The sequence below is a fragment of the Coffea arabica genome, chromosome 5e (assembly GCF_036785885.1).
Source record: "Coffea arabica cultivar ET-39 chromosome 5e, Coffea Arabica ET-39 HiFi, whole genome shotgun sequence".
NCBI lineage: Eukaryota > Viridiplantae > Streptophyta > Magnoliopsida > Gentianales > Rubiaceae > Coffea > Coffea arabica.
The window spans coordinates 47594616-47619173 of record NC_092318.1 but is presented as its reverse complement, the minus strand read 5'-3'; the positions used below and the strand labels follow the sequence as shown (position 1 = coordinate 47619173).

Sequence of the window (24558 nt, the reverse complement as noted above, 5' to 3'; positions counted from 1 at the left end):
CTAGGAGCTTAGGAGCAATTCAGTCAAATGATCAACTCGACTCGATGTAAACCGAATTCAAGTCGATTTCGAGTTGCTTGATTAGTCAACCGAATTGACCATCTAGTGTTGATATGTTAAGCTCAAGAGTTCGAGGAGTGTATGGTGTAAACTACATATATAAGCTTGAATTTGTTCGATCCTAAACGAGTCAATCTCGTGCATCTCAAAAAGTTTAGTAAATCGGACTTGATCACAGAAATTCATGCTTAATCGAGTCAAACTCGATCTTGAACACTACTGTATCAAGTCAAGTTAGAGAACGAACATGGTATTGCTCGTGATTGATTCGACTTATTTGCATTTTTTACTCCTAGCACTAGACTGATTCCTTTAGTTCAATACATTTTCATTTTATGATTTATGAGATGAAATTCAATTATTGACCCAATTTTTTTCCTTAAAAAAAAGGAAAAACATAATTAAGATGCTAATACCTTGGTTCGACCTGGAACATTTTCGGTGGGTCGGGCGGAGTTGGACTCGACTTTCCGGACTGTCCGAGAGTGGACAGACGAGCTCCCTATTTAACTGCTAATTTTCTCTCTTTTCTTCAGCTTAATTTTACATCATCATTTACTCTACTCTAGAAGAGAACTCTCTCTGAACTGAGCAAAATCCGATAAAATTACAGATAGCTTCAAAAATGTGTCATTTGGGGAGCATTCGTTGATACTGACTGAGAATCATAGAATGGAAGATTCAGAACCGAGGAAAGGAAAGGTGATGTCACTGTCATCGTTGTTCCCGCCGGAGGAAACCTAGAAAGCATCGGAGCGTGTGTAGGACACGATCGCCAAGCACCACAAACAACTTGACCAGCTGAAAAGCTTTGTTTCCGACAATGCCAACCTCATTAATCTCGTCCAAACACTCCCCAAAGAACTCCAACACCAAATTATGATAATGCCTTAAACCCCTCCAATAAAAAAATTAAAAAAAAGTATTTTTAAGGGATTTATATGATTTTTCTTTTGAAATTAATATGTTTCTAGACGATATTTTCAGGTGCCCTCCGGAAAGGCAGCATTTTTTTCCGATCAGTTAATTCACACAAATGAATTTATGGTGTTGAAGATATGTGATCTGATATTATGGAAAGATTTGATATTGTAAAGATTAGGTATCATATGATTATAGTATCATATATTAATTAGGTAGTAGATTGATTTAGATTAGCATGATTTTAGAATTTAAATTAGGTTACATTTGTGTATATATATATGTATATTGTGTAGTCCAAATATATGAAGAAAAGTATTTTCTCTCCCTTTTTCTTAGTTTTCATAGTATTAAAGCCCTACCATCAAGGTTAAGGTCTCTGTCCGCTGCCAGAAAATTCATTAGTCATCATTCGGTTCATCTGGTTCTGTATAGGACACATCTGTGTTCTATTCTTCACTCTTGTTTTAAAGAGTTCAGATCTGTCCTTTTTTGTTTTTTTTTTTTCTGTTAATTCTGAACCCATGGCAGAAATGAAATTTGTCGTTACGTCTGATGTGGTTCCTGTGATGTCTAAGATCACGGACCACAAACTCAACAATTCTAACTATCTTGATTGGAGCAAAACGGTTCGTCTTTATCTGCGAAACATTGATAAAAACAATCATCTGACTGATGATCCTCCAAAAGATGGTTCAAGATTGACATGGCTAAGGGAAGATGTTAGATTGTTCCTACAAATACGGAATTCTATTGACAGTGAGGTAATTATCTTAATTAATCACTGTAAATTTGTTAAGGAGTTAATGGAGTATTTAGAATTTTTGTATTTTGGTAAAGGAAATATTTCTCGCATATATGAGGTGTGTCAAGCCTTTTATCATGCAGAGAAACAAGATAAGTCCATCATGACTTATTTTATGGATTTTAAGAAAACTTATGAGGAGTTTAATCTGTTATTACCGTTTAGTTCTGATGTGAAAGTTCAGCAAACTCAACGGGAACAGATGGCAATTATGAGTTTTTTGGCTGGTCTTTCACCTGAATTTGAAGATGCTAAATCGCAGATTCTTTCCAGTCCTGAGATCTCATCCTTGCAAGATGTGTTTAGTAGGGTGTTTCGCACAGAGAATACCCAGTCTGTTCAGTCCAGCAGTGCTCTTGTTGGTCTTGAAAAACAGCAATACAAAGGTGGTGGTAAAGGAATTGACACTCAGGAACAGAATGCAGAAGTGGTTGTGTGTCACTATTGTCATAAGCCGGGTCATATGAAGCGTGATTGTAAGAAATTGCAGTACAGGAATCAGAGAACTCAATCCGCACATATTGCTTCTACCGGTAATGCTATTAACCATGAAAAGTCTGTTACGATCTCTGCAGATGAATTTGCTAAATTTTCTCAATACAAGAATCATTAAAGTTTTCATCTACTCCCGTAACTGTCATCGCTGAGTCAGGTAAACCAAACACATGCCTTGTGTCCTCGTCCTCCAAATGGGTAATTAATTCTGGTGCCACAGATTATATGACGGGTAATTCTAGTCTATTTTCTACCTTTCAACCACACACATCTGCACCTACAGTTATCTTAACTGATGGGTCAAAATCTCGTTTTCTTGGATCAGGCTCAGTTAACCCCACTCCATTAATCTCATTGTTATCTGTCTTAAATTTGCCTGAGTTGTCTTTTAATCTAATTTCTGTGAGTAAACTTACCGTGCCCTCAATTGTTCTGTCCAATTCTTTTCTGACTATTGCTTGTTTCAGGATCTTACGACGAAGCAGATTATTGGTAAAGGGCATGAATCTGGAGGTCTTTACATTCTTGACACACAGAAACCAAAGTCCATAGCTTGTTCTGGAATTGTAACTCCATTTGAAGCACATTGTAGGCTAGGTCATCATTCTCTCCTGTTGTTAAAGATACTTTGTCCACAATTTCAGAGTTTGTCTCTATTAGATTGTGAGTCTTGTCAGTTTGCCAAACATCATCGTGTTAATCTGAATCCTAGAGTCAATAAACGAGCGGATGCTCCTTTTGCATTAGTTCATTCAGATGTCTGGGGATCTAGTCCAGTTATTTCTAAAACTGGATTCAAGTATATTGTTACTTTTGTCGATGACCATTCTCGTATGACTTGGTTATATTTAATGAAAAATCGGTCAGAGTTGTTTTCTCATTTTTGTGCTGAGGTTAAGACTCAATTTAAGCGTTCTGTACAAATATTGCGAAGTGACAATGCTAAAGAATAATTATTCGCACCTTTCAATCTTATATGGTGCAAAATGGCATTATTCATCAAACCTCTTGTGTGAATACACCATCCCAAAACGGGGTCGCAGAACGAAAGAATAGATATTTGCTCGAAACTGCAAGAGCCTTATCATTTTAAATGCATGTTCCTAAACATTTTTGGGCTGATGCAGTGTCCACAGCTTGCTTTCTAATTAATCGTTTGCCTTCATCTGTTCTGAATGATGGGACTCCTTATAATACTCTTTTTTCAAATAGACCTTTGTTTCCTATCGAACCTAAAATCTTTGGGTGTACATGTTTTGTCCGCGACTCTCGTCCCCAAGTCAATAAATTAGACCCCAAATCATTGAAATGTATTTTTCTTGGTTATTCCCGTGTCCAAAAAGGATATAAATGTTATTGTCCTAATCTCGACCGGTACATTGTGTCAGTGGATGTTACTTTTCTTGAAAATACACCTTTTACCCTATCCTCATTTCATTCATGTCGAGGAGGATGATGATTTGTTAATCTATACTGTCACATCTTCAAGTTCTTCCCCTGCTAAACCTTCAATTACTCAGGTATATTCTCGACGACAAAAGTCTTCTGATACATGCCCTGAACCAGTTCCTTCGTTACTAGATCCTGTCTCAAGTGATGATCTTCCTATTGCTCTTTGTAAAGGTAAGCGTCAATGCACTTATCCTGTGTCTTCGTGTGTATCTTATAATCATTTACCCACCTCTTCTTGTTCCTTTATTACATCTATTGATTCTATCTCCCTTCCTAAAACTGTTCATGAAGCCCTATCCCATCCCGAATGGCGCAATGCTATGATAGAGGAGATGAATGCTCTAGATGGTAATGATACTTGGAACTTAGTAAATTTACCTGCAGGGAAGAAGGCCATTGGGAGTAAGTGGATTTTTGTAATTAAATTCAATCCTGATGGGTCGGTTGCTCGATTAAAAGCTCGCCTTGTTGCCAAAAGCTATGCTCAAATCTATGGAGAGGATTATTCTGACCCTTTTTTCCCTGTTGCTAAGTTAACATCTATCAGGTTATTCATTTCTATGGCAGTCACTCATAATTGGTCTTTGCATCAACTAGATATCAAGAATGCCTTTCTTCATGGAGACCTCTAAGAGGAAATTTATATGGAACAACCACCAGGGTTTGTTGCTCAGGGGAAGTCTGGGAAGGTTTGTTATCTTCGGAAGTCCTTGTATGGACTGAAACAAAGTCCTCGTGCTTGGTTTGGAAAATTTAGTCTAGCAGTTGAAAGGTTTGGGATGCAGAAAAGCAAATCTGATCATTCTGTTTTCTACAAACGGTCTGAAGTTGGTATTATTTTATTGGTAGTATATGTGGATGATATTGTTATCACTGGAAATGATGCTGCAGGTATTTCATCTCTTAAAACTTTTCTCCATAGTCAATTTCAGACAAAGGATTTGGGACTGTTAAAGTATTTTTTGGGTATTGAGGTAGCAAAGAGTAGGAAGGGGATATTCCTGTCCCAAAGAAAATATGTTCTTGACTTACTATCTGAAACGAAAAAATTGGGGGCTAAACCAGCTAGTACCCCAATGATTCCTAACTTGCAGCTCACAAAAGAAGGTGAATTGTTAGAAGATCCTGGGAGGTATAGAAGATTGGTTGGAAAGTTGAATTATCTTACAGTGACTCGTCCAGATATCGCGTATTCAGTTAGTATTGTTAGTCAATATATGTCTAATCCTACTGTTAATCATTGGGCAGCTGTAGAACAAATTTTGTGTTATTTAAAAGGAGCTCCTGGACGTGGTATTCTGTATAAAAATCATGGTCATATTAGGATTGAGTGTTTTTCAGATGTTGATTGGGCAGGATCCAAGGTAGATCGAAGATCCACAACTGGATTTTGTATCTTTGTTGGAGGAAACCTAATCTTATGGAAGAGTAAGAAGCATAATGTTGTCTCGCGATCGAGTGCAGAGTCAGAATATAGAGCTATGGCACAATCGATATGTGAAATCATGTGGATAAATCAACTTCTAACTGAAGTAGGTCTCAAAACCTCAATGCCTGCAAAATTGTGGTGTGATAACCAAGCAGCTCTTCATATTGCATCCAATCCCGTATTTCATGAGCGAACAAAACACATCGAAATAGATTGTCATTTTGTTCGTGAGAAAGTACAGCAGTGCTTGATTTCTACAGGATTTGTAAGGACTGGAGACCAATTGGAAGATCTGTTTACGAAGGCTCTACATGGGGTTCGAGTTGATTACCTTTGTAACAAGTTGGGTATGAGCAATATTTATGCTCCAGTTTGAGGGGGAGTGTTGAAGATATGTAATCTGATATTATGAAAAGATTTGATATTGTAAAGATTAGGTATCATATGATTATAGTATCATATATTAATTAGGTAGTAGATTGATTTATATTAGCATGATTTTAGGATCTAAATTAGGTTACACTTGTGTATATATATATGTATATTGTGTAGTCCAAATATATGAAGAAAAGTATTTTCTCTCCCTTTTTCTTAGTTTTCATATGGTATTGCCTTGCATATATATTTTATCTTGCTTCGTGGAGGGATTTCAGGTTTTTCATGTATGGTTTTGAATTTATGTGAGCTTTTGACATGCCTAACTTCAGTTATTCGATGGGTTTTTTCCCCGATTGTGCTTAGTTGTTGCTTTGTGGGATTAAAAGATTGTTGAGTTAATTAGTACTGTTTATAAACATTAGGGAAAGGAAATGTCAATTTGTGGCTACCTCAGGATAATTATAAAATGTGATGGTCATTTTTAAGTTGTTGATTACTACCGCTTAAGAGGTGTGTAATATAGTGTGCTTTTGCGATTGTAGGAACTGATAACTTAAAGGAATTCGTTTCCACGATGCCCTATTTGCACCGGATCTTCGTTGGTTTCTGTACACATTGTGGTTAAGGAATCTAGAGAAGTGATAGCCTACTAGTGGATATTTGTCCTTAGTTATTTACCTATCAAAAGAAAAGTGAATAATCAATGCAATAACTTTTGTAGGTTCTCCTTGGAGATGGATACTACGCAGAAAGAACATCCAAACAAACAATTGAAATTTTGAAAGGAGAGGAAAAATTCTAGAGTCTCAAGTTGAATCTCTCAAGGCTGACATTAAGGACCTTAAAACTGAAGTTTCTTTTTTTAATGCTACAGCTAATGAGGCAGCGGTAAGCCTGTTTATCTGCATTGGTGCATGGGCACTTAACATGTGATTAAATATACTACAATTTAATAATCTTGGTTTCAAAAATTTATTTTTGTCCCTTTACTCCAGCATTAGCAAGTGATAGCATATGTTTTAAGTTGATCTAAAAATCTCGTTGCCCTTGCTAATTATAACTTGTTTGTGCTGTTTGAAATGGCTTAGAGAGAGTCACGTAAGCTATATATGGGGCTAGTGGAGGGTGATATAAATGCATCATTTAGGCTTTTTAAAGGGGACATAAGAAATATACTAGTATGCTTCCATTTCATTTTAGGTGTTTTTGATGTCTCTGTCCAGCGTGTTGGAGAATTATCTTAGTTATCGATGTTCGCAGCATTGCAATATGATGTAACGCTGTCCAAGTATTGCAAAGTAATATATGATTTTGGGATGACAGGGATGTATGCTTATGGGCAAAAAGTCATAATAGGTTGTGGCTGCGGAATTTATGTAATCAAGTTACTTATGAACCCTATGTGGACTTAAGAGTTTTTTGTTGCATTTCTGACCCACTTATTGCAGGTGGGAGGTTTGTCAAGTAGTATGTTAGGCCATTAAAATGTTATCTTCATGGGCCATAGGGGATAATTATGAGATGTCTTCGCAAATGAGGACCTAGGACTTCTTTGGATATCTATTCACCGTTGTTGACTACATGGATCATTATTTGGCTTAATTTTTCAAGTCATTTTGACAGGATGATCCTGTAGAAATGGTTGAAGACTATGTGGAGGAAATTCGTATAGCTGAGGCATCTAAAGCAGGCAGGCAGGTCTTCTTCTTTTTAGCTTGTCAATAAAGATTATAATCTGCTTTGAGCTTGGTAGTGAGTTTAATGTTTCTTTCAAATGCAATAGCTCTTAAAAATTTTAATTTGTATCTCTCATGATTCTAAGTGTTGAAAACATGTTCAAAGGATGTCCGGTCTGGATTTTTCTTTTTTAATTAAAGGTTTTAAAAGTTCTAGACATGAGAGTGCCAAAGCTTGGATAAAATCTGTGAAGATCTCAAATGATTTGTAGACATGTTTGTTGCTGAGGAAGAACAACTTTTGTAGACCATGGCTGATCTATTTCATCATACAAATTATAGACACGAGACATTTAGAGACTCCGTGTAAGAATAAGCAAGCTTCCTGGATGATAGCGAATAATCATCTTTTCATTGAGAAAGGAAAAGCTTTTACGTAGAAAAGCTACAGTAATTGCTATGTTTTTCGTAAACATATTTCCCTATCATCTCTTTACTTCACATATATCAAATCGTTACAGTAATTTTTCTAAAAAAAACTAGAAAAAAGCAATCCAAACACAATGTGGGTGACCTGGTCTAGAAAAAATCCAGTTATTCATATCAAAAGACTAATGTTGTGTTCAAAAAACTAACTTCCTTTGTCTAGTCGAATTGCTGGGTGACCTGGTCAATGTTTCAATATTTTGTTTAGTCAGACATTGTTTAGAAAAAGTTGTGAGATTTTGGCCATATCAAACCATATAAAATGTCATGGAGAGAGTGATGGATAATTTTTTCATCATCATACCAGTTTAATGGGCTGAGGACCCAGGTCCAAATTATTTTAGGAGCTTTGGTGCAGATACTGATTAGCAGCATTTTCATTGCAAATTCTGCTATAGAACCGTGTGGATTTGCCTTTCCTCCTTCTGAATGTTTTCGCTATCTTAACCTTCATGATTAGTTTTCTTCCAAAAGCGCTTCCCATTCATGAGAAGTTTTTGCCTTCTTTTAAGTTAGTTAACTTTTGGTAAACAAAAATTGTATTGCAACTGGCATTATAACGTCGACAAATTTTTGTTAATCCTTGAATATTTTCAGGTGAATCAAATGCTGATTTTCCCAGTTCATCTGAGGCCGAAACTACTAGAAGTGAAAATCAAGATGATGAATATGCTCGTATATTCTCCAGAATTGCTGAACTTGAAAAAGAAGAAGAAGAAGAAGCTGAAAAGGATGATGAAGATAAAGAGGGTGAGAATGATCTAGATCACACTACGGAGGGTGTTAAGCGATTACACTTTAATTCCATTTATATTATGGATTGAACATATAATGGCAGAGGAAACTACACCAAGTTTCATTTACTTGCCAATTGCCAGGAAAGTACATGATTAAGTAGTTTCATGTAGCGAAGTCACTTTACAGATCATTTTAGGAAGACCATCCAAAGCATTAGTTGGAAGGAACCATGTCCTCTCTCTCTCTCTTTTCCTCAAGCGCGCACGTACACAAACACATCCATTTTTGGTTTTCGTCGTTGCGATATTCTTGCTGGACAAAATTTAATGGGATGTATGAGTTTTTGTTTTTGACAATTTGCAACTGTGATATGCAGGTGTATGGTTCAAAGGTGATATCTGTGCATCGAGGTGAGTTTTGTGCATATGTGTTAAGATTATCAAAAAGGTCTGTCTCTTCAGAATGGGTCTGGGTTTTAGTAAATAACTTAATTCACTTTGCATTATTCTTCTTCTGCTCACAAGCGGTAGATTCTGCGTATTTGCTGTCCGCTTGTTATCCTTGTGATCCTCTGAATTGCCAACTGCTATTTGTAGGCTTATACTCCTGATAACAGTATTTTCAATTCATCTTTTTTGCTAAGTTCCTCTAGCCATTTTCTTCTTTCAGATGATCCATCACATGGTGGACCTCAAGCTTCCAGTAAACCAACTGAGAAGGCTTAATTTGGAGCTTCCTGAAATGAAGGATGTTATCCAGGTCCCGCTGTAACAAATAAAGTGGTACCATTATTAATTGTTCCTTGTCACCATTTGATGAAATTCTTTGGTGGTGCATCTTATCAAGTTAATGCTCTATTCCTCCCTTCGCATAAGAAGGGGTAGAGGAGTAGACATGCAAAACAGGAAAGCCAAGTAAAAGTGACTGCACAGCATTTTTTGCTGTTGACTTGCCAAGGAGAGAATTTGCCTTCTTGATTCTTTGTTTTGTGTGTTTCTTGTAGTTAATATGTGCTTCTTTTGTTTCCCCTACTGGGTTTTGTTGAGACAACAGAACCAAGTACCAGTAGTAGCAAGGCATGTATCCTTCGGGTGATAGTTTTTCATGCATCTGCTATATGCTAAATGATGATGTAATTTGATTATTGATGTCGATTTGTTAATGGCATGCAGGCTTTTTCTAGTTAGATTGTGGAGCGCACCCATAATCTTGAGAAAAATCCATGGGAACCAACTATTACGCCTAGCGCTAAGCCAGTTTCAAGATTCAGGATGATGATTAGGAAGTAGCTAATGATATGAGAAAAGTGCCTCAAGCAGAATTATGAGTTTTGCCGCCTTTTTTTTTTTGGAAAATAGGCTGATATTCATACCATGGAAGACAACAATTTTTATATCATCCGTAGGATCGACATCCATAAGACCAATCCGTGTTTCGCAAACCATAATCAGAGAAAACAAGCAAAGTTGAATAATGTTTTAAAATTTAAAGACGGCCATAGTTTTTTTTTTAAGGGAAGGATTTAAAATTCACCCACATTTTGGACGTATTTGAGTACAGGCGCCTAAGTCTAATCAAGGAATTTCAATTCCGTCCACTAATGGCGTCCTTTGAAATCCACTATCATTTCTAACCTGTCGCAAACTCTGTCCACAAAGCAATTCACTCCTCCTCGATCACGACTGAGTCACCCACTCACTCCTCTGTGAATTGTGAAGAAGAGAAGTCAAGCTCCAACTCTCTCTCTCTCTCTCCACTAATATTTCTTTGTCATGCACTCTATGAAATTTACTACTACTCTTCAGTCATCTCAGATTAGAGAACGGTAATTCCTCATTATTCTCATGGTGCCTTTTTTCTTCCCCATATTTGGTGATTAGGGTGTCTCTAATCAACCAATTTCTGTGAAAACGACTCTTGATGTTTGTTTGTTCCTGACAGCGTCGTATTTGAAGTGCTTCTTCTTGATTGTAATTTTGAGCTACAAGTGGGTTTTTTGGTGATTAGGCTTTTTCTGTCTTTTTTTTTTTTTTTTTTTTTTATCTCCAAAATTTGTGCTCTCTCTTCGAGATTTTATGATTTGTTGTTTTGAATCATTTATGCGTGCTTGATTTACCTTTTACTTGTGTAATTTGTTTTCTCATTCTTCTCCCTTTTCTTTTCCCCTTTTTTTTTTTTTTGGCTGAAATTAGCTTTAAGCCTTAATTTTTAGCTAAACTTCTTCAGTGATTGTGCTACTGGACAGCAGCAGTCAAAATTGATATGGTGTAATGTGATTCCTTTTTTTTAATTAAACTTGGGAGGGCTAATTTCCCAGCCCAGGGGAGGTAAACTCCTAACATTTTAGTTGATTCATGCTGCGGAGTGAATAACCATTCCTTTCAATACATTTTTCACTGACTATGCTTAGGGTGCATGGGCAGCCCTCAGCACTCAGCAGTTATATTTCAATACAATTGATTGGCTGTCTATAATTTCAAAACAGAAACAAAATAAGAAAAAGAATGAATTGGTTCTTTTCTTGATTCCTTTCCAACTTATGGCAGAGTGTAGTTGGGCTGCATGTTTTTGCATTTTGCAGTGAAGATGATGGCTTCTGAAAACTCATTGAATTGCTCTTGGTAGTTTTTTCCCTTTCCCTATTTCACTGCAAAGTATTCTCCGCCTAAGGCCATGCTCTACAAATCAAATTCAATCAAAAGCAATATATTACTTCAGCCTATCAGTAGTGTGACTGAGAAGGAAGAAGCGGAGTGAATAACCATTCTTCATGTTAAAATGTCAATCAAGATGCCATCATTTCCTTAAGGTTGTCTGTAGGCATATGGTGATGTATTGGAATCTGTACCGCTTCAAGAAAATGTAGCCAAAACTTGGATGGAGTTTGCCACATGAGCTTACGGCATTCAGAATGATGTGACGTTAGAAATATGAGATTTTCATTGGAAAGGATGCTTGGTTCGAAGTTTAGACCTCGACAGTAGCAGTGACAAATTGGATGGGTAAATAGCAGGATTGAGAGCAAAAGAATTTAGCAGTGAAAAATTTCTGGTGTTATTAATCAGAGAAATTTAAAAACATTTTTTTGCTATAAATACACTGTTTGATTAGACAGCCTAAATATGCAAAATATGAGCCACTATAACAAATATTTCTACAAATTTATCAAATATAACATGATTGGCTTTCTTTAATAGAGCAAGGATTTGAAATTCCTGGTGGAGATGGAGATTAATTAATCGAAACAGTGGATGATTGGATTACAAAGGTAAGGATTTTGAATCTTCCATCCTTGTCAAAACCATCTTCAGATCCAAATTCATCAATCCAAACGCAGCCTTATTAAACAATTTCTGGAATCCAGAATGACTGACAACGCTTGCAAGGCTACTTTTGGCTCAAGGGAAATACCTACTAGTCTACTACTATAACTACTAGTACTAAAAACCTGGTGCATTGAAGTCTTTTAGACAATGTAATGAATCTTTCTATTTAAAAAGGAAAATGTCTATCAATACTTTAATGAATCTGTCTTTCAACTTTTCCGGTTCGTGTCCATCTTCATAAGTTACAGCTTGAAACAAAAACAGAGATGCACCTCAAAGGAGAGATAATAAATGAGACAATCAGCAGACACCTGGTATCAATAATAAGGCGGTTTGAGAAAACTGCTCTTCTTTTTTTTTTGTGTGACGGACGGATGAGCATTTTCTGTTCACGACGTGGAAGACGATGCCTTGATTCTGACCCTTTAAAAAAAAAAAAAAAGAATGAATGATAAGGAGGAGGAGGAAAGAATCTACGGAAAAGAAAATGTAAAGAGCAATTGAAGGAAGAGTCAGGATTTGACATTATTGATATGGCCATTTAAAAGGAAGCAGTAGCGTTTTTTATTTCCTTTTTCCTTCCGGGGATTATATATAAGAAAAAAAAAAAAGTACTAATAGAATTCTAAACAAACTGAATAAGTAGAGATTAAAACAGAACATTGGAAATATTAACTACTTACAGTTACAGCCAAACTTGGGGAATATGTGCAATCTTGGGCCACTCTGCGCCACTTCCTTCGGTGCATCTCTCTGCTAAAAGAGGACACCTGTAGATACCCAGTGCATCTAAATTGGTGAGGTGTCGTATTGCTTCTGCAGAGGGCAATTGTCTGAGGTTAGAGCAATCAATAATCACCAAGTATCGAAGATTCCGAAGGCTGCCCATCCACTCTGGAAGAACTTCCAACCCCCCAAACGCCCATATCTCTAACATCCTCAAGGTAGAGAGATGCTGAATTTGGTCTGGGAGAGACGTGATTTTTGGCCACCCACGCAATACAAGTGTTTCCAGCGAGACGAGATTGGTGATGGAGTGTGGCCACGGGAAATGATCAAGGTCGTCAGAGAAGCCACCGAGTTCCAACTCACGGAGGTTGGCTAGACTGTGTAGAACCATACTTGGCCAACAACCAGGGTCATGAGAATGGATCGTCAACCGCTCGAGCGATGTGAACTTCTCAAGATTATTACTCAATGAAGGATTCAACTTATCACATCCTGAGATGCTTAGTGTACGTAGGGATTGGGGGTTTTTCATATCCAGAGAAGCATCTAATAAAGCAGGGCAGCCTCCTAAGACTAAGGATTCAAGAGATGTGAGGCTATTCAAATTCCTTAGACAAGCCAAACTTCTGCATTCCCTTATCCTCAACTCCGTAACAGACGTTAAGTTCTCCATATCTGGTAAAAAAGCCAACTTGGGGAGCCCTTCGATTTCCAAGTTCCGGAGACTAGGGAATACCTTAATTGATGAAGAAGAATCCGAGGGAACCATTGCATCTGACCACTCCTCCAGACTTCCCATGTCCTGCAGCCCAAAACGCCTTAGTTTTGGAAACAGAGTGATTGGTTTCGCCTCTCTGCTACTGGTGCTGCTACTACAAGAAGCGCTGCTCCTTGCATTAATATCGAGATGTGCAAGGAGACCATAGAATTCAGCCCCAATGCGCTTCACATTGTGTAAGGAGACCATCTTTATGGACTCGAGACAAGGCAAGTCCCCTAGTGGTGGTACTTGTTCACACTTGCCCAACATGCTCAACTTGAGGTGCACCAAATTCCGAAGTACCGTCAAGTGATCCTTTGCCACCATCCACGACGGCAACCTTGAACCTTCGAAACGCCAAATGGCTAAACTTTTCAAGTCTGGGTGAGGTTGGAGACCTTCCATGACACTGTTGATATTGTTGTCGTCGCAATCTTCTTTCGTGCCATCCCATGAAAGTCTTAAACTTTGAATGCTTGATTTTTCGGACAACTTTGCTTTTGCTGCGGATTCAAAGCTGCTCACATTTTCGAGTCCATAGATTCTTAACTCGCCTCCGAGGTGGCGCAAGTGTTCCAACTCCTCAAGTTGGCATCCATTGTCTTGGCTTACCCTGAAGGGGGGCAACGTCCGTAGATTAGCCAGCTGCCCGATTCCAGGGAACAAACATCCGTCCTCCTCCATAGAAAACTCGAAATCCCTCAAGTTAATTAAATTGCAAAACTTCTTAGGTATCTCTTCCAAGCAACGTACTTTCAAGGTCATCAAATTGTAGAGCTTTGTGACCGAATCTGGCAGAGCGGTGATACCAGTTCGACTGATATCAAGATGTCTTAAATGTTTCATATCACCCACTGCATTCGGGAGATGAGTAACATCCTCGCAGTCTACTATTAACACACAAAGGTATCTAGACCTTTCCAAGATGTCTTCGAGCATACTACCATCACCCCCACGATAATAAAGCGTTTGCAAATTTGGAGGAATCCCTTCGATATTCTTTAACACCTTCCCTTGACTCCCAATGATGGTCAAATGCATAACTTCATCATCATGACTGACTTCCATGCCATCCTCTGTATTGAAGAAACGATTATTTGACACTTGCAGTGAAAGATCATGCACAAGGTCGTGCATCCGACAGCGCTCGATTTCATTAAAGGAATTCTTATAACCAGCTTGCAACAAAGAACTCCGAAGCAATATGTTGAAGTAGTCGCTGCCTATATCCTCCATTTGCAAATGACCTCCTCCCCCCTTGGCATCATTAATCAATCCCTGGGCCATCCAAATCTGTATCAAGCTTTCTTTTTCCATGTCAGCGTCCTTCGGGAAGATGGAACAACTTGCAAAGCATTGTTTCACTGACCATGAAGGTAAGTTGTCGTAACTGAGCTTCAAGGCAGACATGACTCGATTTGCAATATTGGCCGACTCGTTCCATATTTCACTCTTCTCAAGCTTCAACCATTCCGAGGCATCATTTTTGGAATACAACAAACCCCCAATCACTTTGATCGCTAATGGCACGCCGCCACACTTTTTCAGTATCCTTCTGCCAATGTCCACCAGATCTTGAGTCTTTCTTGCACCACCGTCTGCAAAAGCTAGTTTTTCAAACAGCATCCAGCTATGATCATCTGAGAGGATGTCTAGATGATGCAAACCAGATGTTTGCATTGCTGAGGCTACCTCATCACTACGTGTGGTAGCCAATATTTTGCTTCCTGGAGCACCCCCTATTGCCAACAGACATATCCTCATGCTATCCCATTTCAGTGGATCCTCATTCCAAATATCATCAAGCACAAGCAAACAACTTTTACCTTTCAGATTTTCTTGAAGCTTCCTCACCAATGCTTCCCTGTTTGTCGTCTCAGCATTCTTTTCCCCAAGGGATTGAAGCATCTCGTTCAACAGCCTCTCCACTTTGAAATCATCAGACACGCAAACCCATATTTTTTTATCAAAATGCTTCGTTACACTCTCATTTTTTAGCACCATCTGTGCAAGGGTTGTTTTACCCTGGCCACCCATCCCAACTATTGAGATGACGGGTAAATCCTTCTCATAGTCTGAGCTAATTAACAAGCTCACAACTTCAGATACCTCAGCCTCCCTTCCCACCGTTTGTGACTCGTCCACAAAAGGATCAGTCGACCGATCCTGTTTGCGATCAGCAGATGTCATGGGTAGTTGAGCTGGTTGAAGCCCTATCTGATTTGCTTTTCTGTAAGCTTCCTCTAGAGATGCGCTAACATTCTTGATCTTGTTAGCCATCTCTATACGAAAGGAAATAGGATTTGAGGAAGAAAAGAAGTTGCGTACCTTGTCGCGCTTCCGATTCTTAACCTTCTGCCGCAGAACTTCATATCTGAAGTCATCCAACACGATCTCAGCATCACGTGCTATAGACCGGAGCCTTTTGAGCCAGAGCTGCACGGCTTTGGTGGCTTTGGTTGTTGATTGCTTGCATTCAGCATCAAAAATCAAAGCTTCCATCGTCCGTACATTGTCGGCAAGCTTCTGAAGGTCTTTCTTTACACCCCATGCCCGGCTGATCTCATCGGCAGCAAGTGGAAGTATCTTATCCAAGATCACACTAACAAAACTAAGTACAGCTTCAGCCATCGACTGTGAAACTCTTTAACAGGTGAAGGTAAAATGCTTTGTTTGAAGTTTGAATAGTTGAACTAATATTTTTTGCAGGCAGAGATGGTCAACATTCAACAGCCAGCGTTACAAAGCAGGGAATCCATTACTTTTCTTTCATTTCATCTTTTTCCAAAACGAAATGTACTGCTCCAAGAAAAGACTAGAGATGATGTCCAACGACCAATTCAGGACCACACGGCTTGTGGGTACCATTGAAATAATTCAGTCCATAGACGTTAGTTGAGGTAGGACCGAACCAACTTTTTGTTTTCGTGGCAGCATTCATGTATTTGGGTAAAGTTACTACTACACTTGCAATCGAGTAATGCATTTTCAATCATCTCTGCACATGTGACAAAACTTATCTGTGCCTCTATGCTTACATTACATTACCCAAAGAAAAAGAAAGCCTTTGTTTGTTTCTTGAACAAAGCAATGTAGCAGCATGTATCTTCCATTGATCCCTAGTCTCCGGTGAAAGAATTACCATTATCTTCTGAAAGAATTGATGGAAATAAATCAGCTTGATAAGAGAATCAAAAGGAGCAAGAATATAAATTCCCATGGAAGCATCACAAAAGCATTTGGTTGTATAATTTCCATCCACAACACAACAGGAGGAGCCCAAGATAAGCTCCACAGATATAGAATTAGGTCTAATCCAGGACTCCCAAGTATCAAACGTAGACATAAATCGCAAGAGTCTAATGCTCCAAATAACAGTCTACATTAGAAATCCTACCAGCATTGAGACCGGAGTTTGCAATTTTATGTCATGAAATCATAGAATTGTAATGACAGGATTGAAAATTTAACACTTAGGGTGCTTCTGAAAAACAGAAACTTTAGTTTCCTTTAATTTTTAAGTTTATGGAAGAAGATATCACTGAATTTCGCACTAGAAGGTAGATGTTTTTGTAAGAGAGAGAGAGTTTCAACTTTGTCTTTTAAGCACAAGAAAGTAGATGTCTTGTAAGCACTTAAAAAACTTCCAAGTGCTTACAGCGACTCACGGCTAAAGTCCCAGATTTTGGGAAAGATTTATTGATCTTACAGTATGTTACAATGAGGCCAGAAGGATACCGCCTGCTGCCAGAGTTAATTTGGCCTGAAAAGTGTTACAATTTGCATTACAAAAACTCTGCCTTCCTGATGAGGGCAGCTATCAGCCATTTGGAATCTCTTATCCTTTCTCCTCTTATAGTCCCAGAGCACTTTCTCCCGTTCTTCTGAATTCGCTGAAAGCAACCACTTGCTGAATTCTACTTCCTCCATACCCATGAACTGAGCAAGGAGGCTATACTGGCTCTTTTTCCTCATCTTGGATGAGGCAGCATTTTCTATAGTATTTTTGCTACCTGCTACTGCTTCTGATTTCCTCCTCCTGGCAACAAGAAAAAGCGAATGTTGCACAGTGTCCTTTAAATTCGTATCCAATTCTTTATCTCCTTGAATCCCAGGTCCGTAATTAACAATATCTTCATTTCGGTGAGCGTATACAATACCTGAACAGAATATTACAGCATAAGTTACACTGTGACAAACTAGTCCCAGCCTATTACGTTCTAATAGATACTTTGACAAACCTTTTCCCAACGAAAAAAACTAAAGGAGAAACTTTTCAAAGCCAAGTCGACAATAATACACTCACCCAAGTCTTCAAGTACTCGTTCGACCGGTTCTTTACTTGCATCTTTAGGTTTGCTGTTCTGAGATGCTTCCGCAGACGTATTAGTTAATTCCTTCTGTGGAAGAAAACACTTCTGAAGTTCAGTAAAAATCTGCTTTGAACTCTCACAATCTCCATGCTCTATTCCTTGCTTTTCATGCAATTCAATTATTTCACTGGTGAAAAGCTTATCAGACAGGTCGCGGAACAAATTGCAGATACCAAACAGCTCTCCTTGAAATTCTCTGCAATCCTGAAAAGTGGGATCAAGGACCCCAAGTCTTAATGATCACGACTATGATATAAGAAGACAACTGTGCACAGAATCAGAAAATCAGCAACAGTACCTGCACACCATCAAAGTAACGTTTCTCCATTTTCCCAGAAACAGCAATATTTGCTAGTTGTTGCTTGTAAACCTGCCTGGTGTAAACTAGTTCCTCTAGAGAACCGGCTGCAAGAAGACGGAAAACAATGACATGCCGCTTCTGCCCATAACGGAATGACCTGTCTTGTGCCTGCAAATCCTGGGCAGGATTCCAATTTGGGTCAAAGATCACTACACGATTTGCACTAACAAGATTGAGTCCAAGCCCACCAGCTCGAGTTGATATGAGGAAGACCTGCAATTAAGAAGTAAAATTACAAAATTGAGTCTCACAGTATCAAAACTGACTCCAAATGTCAAAACTAACCTGTTTGCTTGGACTTGAGTTGAAGTCATCAACAAGAGACTGGCGTACTCCAGTCGGAGTAGATCCATCAAGTCTTGAAAAGCAACAGCCTTTGCGTATAAGGAACTTTTCAAGTATGTCCAGCATTCTGCTCAAAAGAAAAACATTAAAAGAATAAGAGGGCAATGACAAGCTGTCTCAACTCTTAGAAGTGTTTAGAGCCAAGTGTAGATTCTTCATCCATTATGGTGCAAAGAGCCAATTCATTGCAGGGACATTACTGCAAGTCCTATTTCAAAATATCAAGAACATTTAAGTACAACTAATTTATTCTAAGACCAATAAAGACCAAAACTTAACAGATAACATAGCTTCCAAGTAAAATTCTGATTTCCATATATTATTTTAAAACATCAACCACAGAGTAGCTTTCTCTTTTCTTTTCCAAAACAACAGAGTGAAGTTCTATCCGTTAAACCAAAACAGTGCCCGATCCCATTGGGCACCCCATAAGGAAGAAGAAACCCAAAAAAACAACAAAATTGAGAAAAGAAGAAAAGATAACGACTTGCTAAAGTTTATTTTAGCAGACAAGTCGCATTCAAGATCCTTGGAATTTTTTACCAGGAGCCAGTAAAGCATACACTGGAAACTTTGAGCAGCACATGCAAATTTTTGGCACCTGAGAAGGGAAACTGGAACTATAGTCTACATGCAGTAAAGTTATGAAAAAATGCATAAACAAGAATTAAAGGCTAATCAAATGTAAAGCTTTAAACTTCTACCTGACAGAGTAACTGAAAAGTAGGACCTTGTCACCCCGGGAAAGCCATGAGAACATTAATTTTTCCAGAGCCCTCATCTTACCACAATGTTTGACATTACTTAGACCCATAAAACTCTCATCCTGGGTATGTCCTCCCACCAAATCAATGTCTGTACCAAATACTGCAGCAGCGAATTCTGCATCTTTTCTTTGTTTATCAGGATCGTCCTTTGGATTTGGTTTGATGAGCTCTAAGTGATTACTCACCTATCAGACAAGTGTTAAATAAAGATAAAATATAATATATATATATAGCAGCAAAAATCGGGGGGAAAAACCATTGGTATGATGGGAGGTCTTTCTTTCATTCAATTCACTTGATCAATCCTGAAGCTACCACTACTTTTGTTATTAATTGATAAACACTCTGTCCTAAACCAGTTTTTACATTCATATCTTAAGCAAAACGGTAGCCACATGGCCTTACTCAAGTGATTATAAGATATAACTGTAAGTGGTGGTAGTCAACCATCACCTCGAATCCTATTGACCATGAAAAAATGCATTCGACCGGAGAAATAAAGGTAAAAAAGCTACAGTTGGCCCTTGCAAGGGATCAGTTTCTTTTAATAGCTCTAATGTCTTAGAGCACCTTACAAGCAGAATATCTGAAGGTACAATAAGAAAATCAATTACCTGCTGAAGCTTGACAAGGCAAGGGAGAACAAGGCAAAAAGGACATGAATCACAACCATCTGGATTATCTCTGTGAAGGTATGGCCAAATGACTCCATTGGGCACTATCTTTTTGCAACACTCTACTTGTTTCAGAGGGCTACCACAGCTACATGGAAGGTCCTTATTAATAAGGCACTGGATATCAGGTAGCTGTAACATTCTCTGGTATACCCGTTTCTGCAACTCACTCATGGCACAGAATACAACATTATCTTCCTTTCCCATCATAAGATGCCCGATGGTTTCCTCCTTGGTCCTTCTCAACAAATACTTGCGTAATACTGTCACTAAGTGCTGTTTTCGATCATCAGCAACTCTAATAAATCTTTCTGGAGCACTTGACCTTTGGCCATGCTTGAGAGGTTCATCATAAAACTCCCTGAAATGTTCACGTGTTCCTAAGCAACCAGGTACTACCCATTCAAACAAATTGAACAATTCCATTAGTTTGTTCTGCATGATTGTTCCTGTCAAACCGTATCGTTTCTGGGTTTTAATCTCTAAAATTGCTCTATAAAGTTTTGACTTCTCATTCTTTAGCCTGTGTGCCTCATCAACAATCACTATCTCCCATTGAACTTTTGACAATATAGTACCGTGAATTCTGTAGGTGTCAAAACTAGTTATCAATATCTCCACTTCTCGAGCTTCTAGTTTGTCAATTATTAAATCACGGTTAGGTCCATGATAAACAGCGATAGAGAACGGTGCCCACTTTGAAAATTCATTCTCCCAGTTGTGAATAACAGATGTCGGACAAACAATTAGAACACAGTCATTCTTCTCAGGCTGATTTCCCCTCAATGATGTTAAGTTGTCAGCTTCTTCGTCCTTTCCAAAAACAGCAGCCAAAAATGCAATTGTCTGGATTGTCTTGCCCAATCCCCTGATAAACAAGAGTTTTTGACTCAGAAAAAGAAAATGATATTAGAAAATAATTAGGAGTAACACTAAGTTCAATGGGATTTACCAAACTTTGATGATTGAGTTAGTAAGTTCAATGGGATTTACGAAAGTGATGATTCAGTACTAACTTAAGAATCTATATTCTTCATCAGACAATTCTGAAAACTTTATAATAATAACAAAAAAGAAACAATGTAAAAAGGGGTGACTTCTTAATGAGAAGGTTGGATAAAGCATTATCAGACAATACTCCTCAATAAGCCTTTTCCAAGTCTAGTGCAGCAAAATCATTTCAAATTAACCAATGCAGAGCAGGAGAGAGGACGCAGAAGCAAAATTTGGTTTATTTGTAGCAGAACAAGGAAAAGATACTAGTCTCTACATCTTTATATGCTTTTCTTGTATACTAATTAACCTTATTTAAATACTTGTGTCCTTCTCTACCTTTTCCAACCAATTAAAAAAAAAAAAAAGACAGGATGTGATGACCGACAGAACTGCAAACCAAAAAAGGAAAGAGCAAACAAAATGTCCTATTAGACATTGTCTCAATTGGAAGTCACAGCAATAAAATTCAAAGTCCACTCAATCAAGGAAAATATCTGGAAAGAAAATTTAAACTCACATGTCATCTCCCAAAACACCTCCATGATTGTTCCTGTATAAATTATATAAAAATTTAACACCAGCTCGCTGATGTTCTAAGAGTCTGCAATTAATAGATGGGGGTACCTGTAACAAAAATTAACATTTTTCACTTATATTAAGCCTCAAGAATGAATACATAATGGTCTGAAACATCACAAAGAGGGACTCACTATATCAAATTTGTTGGGTAGGGAAAAAGTAGATGACTGTCACTACAACAATTTAAAATTCGTGAAGGAACAAAAAAGTGAATAGTAATAAGAAAAAAGGAAGGCATACAGAAACAAGAAGCAGGAACCAACTAATTCAAGTAACAGCAGAAGATGTCCAAAATCAGAACTTGAAGAATTTTCAAATGTCAGTTTCAGAAAAAGAAAGAAAAAACTTTTCCAAAGACTTCAAGTTCAAACACCAAATAGAAGACAGTACCCCTAAATCTGCCAATACTTCACCCAGTTGTGGAGGAAATCAAATCCCTCTTACCGCTGACATATTCTTCTAGCTAATAGGAAATTCACACACGTGTTGATTAATCCTACAGACTAAAACTATATGAGCATGGAGGAAAAGCATTCTTTATACACTACAACAAACAATACCAACTCATTACTAGTCCTCCATCATCAATCGTCAAAAGAATAGCCAATAACTAATTCATTAGGAAAACTAGTGCAAAATAAAATTGGAAGTAGAAATTAAAAACACTCGACATAAAACAAATATACTTTAACACGTTGCAGTAGCTCTTAAAACAAAAGACAAGGTCAAACTATCATTTACAACAAGCAGATGTAAGCAAATTAATCTCCAATATAACTAATTTAATACAACAAATACTAATCTTAGTACATGTATTTACTTCTTCTAATGCACATTTAGAAGTCTTCTTTGATTATCTTTAGAAAAAAAATGAAGAATTTACATAAACCATTATTTTACTCGAAAAACGAGAGAAACCTTTCCCCTGGGCTACATGCCAGGTTTTGATCTTCATCGCATTCTATAAAAGCTATAAAAATTGAAATCATAGAAACCGAAAAGGAAAATGCCAGTATGAAATGCTTTAACATACTGGGATATCCACAAATCACCTGAACCACAGAAATTTCACCAGGTAAAGAGAGAACTAATGGTTCAAAAGGTCCAGTATGATCAAACTGAAAAGACTCCATCTTTGGCCTAAAAATCCTATCTTGCTTTTTTTCCTCCTCCGCTTCTTCTTCATCATCATTATCTTCAGCTTCAGGTCCCAAAAGGGTCTCTGTTTTTGGGCTTTTTAGCTGAGTCCGAGGCAAATAGAAGGTGGACTCTTGGTGTTGAAGGCGCAAAAGCTGCTGAGACAGTGAAGATTTGGGGGGTTTCCTAGGGTTTATGGAAGAGTCAAAATTGTGGGAAATTGAAGAAAAAGATGAAGAAGAAGAAGATGATGCAGATGGGTTGTTTTTGCAGGGCTTAAGGGTCTCCTTGAAAGTGCTCAAAGACATGGAAAATTGGAGATTGAGATCAAAATCTTGAATGTTTCTGCGACAATTTTGGTTAAAATAGTCTGTTTTTTCCGTTTTTTGAAAACTTACAAATGTTTCTGGGGTGTTTCAAAATAACTTTTTTGTTTCCGGTAACCGACAAACCGCCTGGCGCCTATTTTGGAGTTTGGAATTTTAATTTCTTTTCTTTTTATTTTGACAACTCAGAGATTTTAGAGTTTTCTGTTTCGGGCGCCCTCAATTTTGTGAGGGAAAAAAAACGAAAAGGTTTATGAAGAAATTGATTTTCTTTTTTTTTTTATCAAATAATTGATTTTCTAGTTGGGCTACATTGATTTTGTGTCCCTTATTAGTGTCAATGCTAGCATACGAGACCAGGACTATAAATGAACCGTACTTTTAATGAAGCATTCGATCTCAATTCGTTAAGAATTTGATTCAAATTTGATTTTTAATAAACTTGAGTTATATTTCGAGTAGGAATTAGGATTCATTTATGGTATTTAATCGTTGTCAAACTTATAGATATTCAGCTCGTTAAGGTCGGATTCAATTTGAATAATTTTTTATATTTTTATTTAAAATATTTGTTAATAATTTATATGAAATTATATATTTATTATATATCATATGTATTAGTGATAATTTAATATTAAAAATCAAAGAATTAAATAAATTTTTGTGCTCTTAAATCGAGCTCAAACCCATCAAATATTAAATAGAATGGAGCTTGAACAGTAAAAAATTCAATGCGATTCGATTATAACCCTATACAAAAGTATTGATTTTCATCTTGGAGGGAAGTGTAGGAAGACTTGGAAGATGCTTTGAAGCATAAGAACTTTAATCTTTGGGTCCAAAATTCTATTGCTCCTCTAAAAATCAAAGCAACTACTTTCAATGATATGCCAAAGTAAAAAAGAAAAATTGCCAGTCATGCATATTTGCAAATTTTATGGAAAATTTTAAAGTAATAGACTACCTAGATCATCCTAGACAACTCCTAAGATTTTAACTTTTATGTGGCTGAGAAACAGAAAGATATTTTGCTACTTTTCTCTCGGGTTGAATGAACGTTGGTTAATGTAGCGGCGAATGATACCATAGCATCTTTGAAATTTAACTCGGTAAAGGGATATCAAATCTTCATATATGTTAAATAGCCCAATTTGTAAATTCATCCAAGATTTGATTGACTCTTAAACTAATCACTATCCTAATAAAATTCAAGACAAGATTCAAAAACAATATCTTGTTCCTATTTTACCGGGATTAAGAGCCTAATCCTTGTAGAATTTGAAAACTGGTTTAAAACTTAGATAAATATAACTAAAACCCTTAAACGCTTAAGTTGCGCAATAACCTTATTTCTCTTAGTTAAGTTCTTGTTCTTTTCAAAAACTAATCAAGAGTGTGATCAAGAGATCCCAGTTGACGATTTGTGCCATGCATGGGAAGGTAGCTACTTAAACATCCCTCCAGTTGAATTGAAACCTTACGATCAATTCTACATTTAATTCAAAATTGAGTTCACATATGTGATGGCAATGGAGGAAGAAGAATAAGAGAAACATGATGCCTGATTATCTATCTAGAAACCTGCGAAGCATAACTTTTTGTCATCAATTTTGGGAATGTCGTGAAAAATCATCATATAACAACTTGACTTGGGACATCATCCATAGGATGCTATCAAGATTAGGAGTTCCAACACATTAACAACCTTCTATGATACAAAAAATCTCAGTTGTGCAGATGAAATT

General features: G+C 37.4%; 3 protein-coding genes across 3 annotated transcripts; 1 reads left to right on the top strand and 2 right to left on the bottom strand.

The window, feature by feature from the left end:
* The first annotated feature begins 1505 nt into the window (after positions 1–1505).
* On the top strand, positions 1506–2399 carry LOC140007080 (uncharacterized). The gene has a single exon (XM_072049788.1). The coding sequence runs from the start codon at positions 1506–1508 to the stop codon at positions 2397–2399; it is 894 nt and encodes a 297-aa protein (XP_071905889.1).
* Positions 2400–12077: 9678 nt separating this feature from the next.
* LOC113743252 (putative disease resistance protein RGA3) lies at positions 12078–16025 on the bottom strand. The gene is made up of 2 exons (XM_027271213.2): positions 12450–16025; positions 12078–12189 (listed from the first exon to the last, which is right to left on the bottom strand). Exon 1 carries the CDS (start codon positions 15884–15886, stop codon positions 12452–12454), a length of 3435 nt encoding a protein of 1144 aa, XP_027127014.2. The 5' UTR covers positions 15887–16025; the 3' UTR covers positions 12078–12189; positions 12450–12451.
* Positions 16026–16919: 894 nt separating this feature from the next.
* Positions 16920–22931, bottom strand: LOC113688082 (switch 2). The gene is made up of 8 exons (XM_072048866.1): positions 22403–22931; positions 21289–21395; positions 19716–20643; positions 19039–19286; positions 18275–18401; positions 17927–18202; positions 17562–17832; positions 16920–17415 (listed from the first exon to the last, which is right to left on the bottom strand). The coding sequence occupies exons 1-8, from the start codon at positions 22793–22795 to the stop codon at positions 17009–17011; spliced, it is 2757 nt and encodes a 918-aa protein (XP_071904967.1). The 5' UTR covers positions 22796–22931; the 3' UTR covers positions 16920–17008.
* Between the last annotated feature and the right edge of the window lie 1627 nt (positions 22932–24558).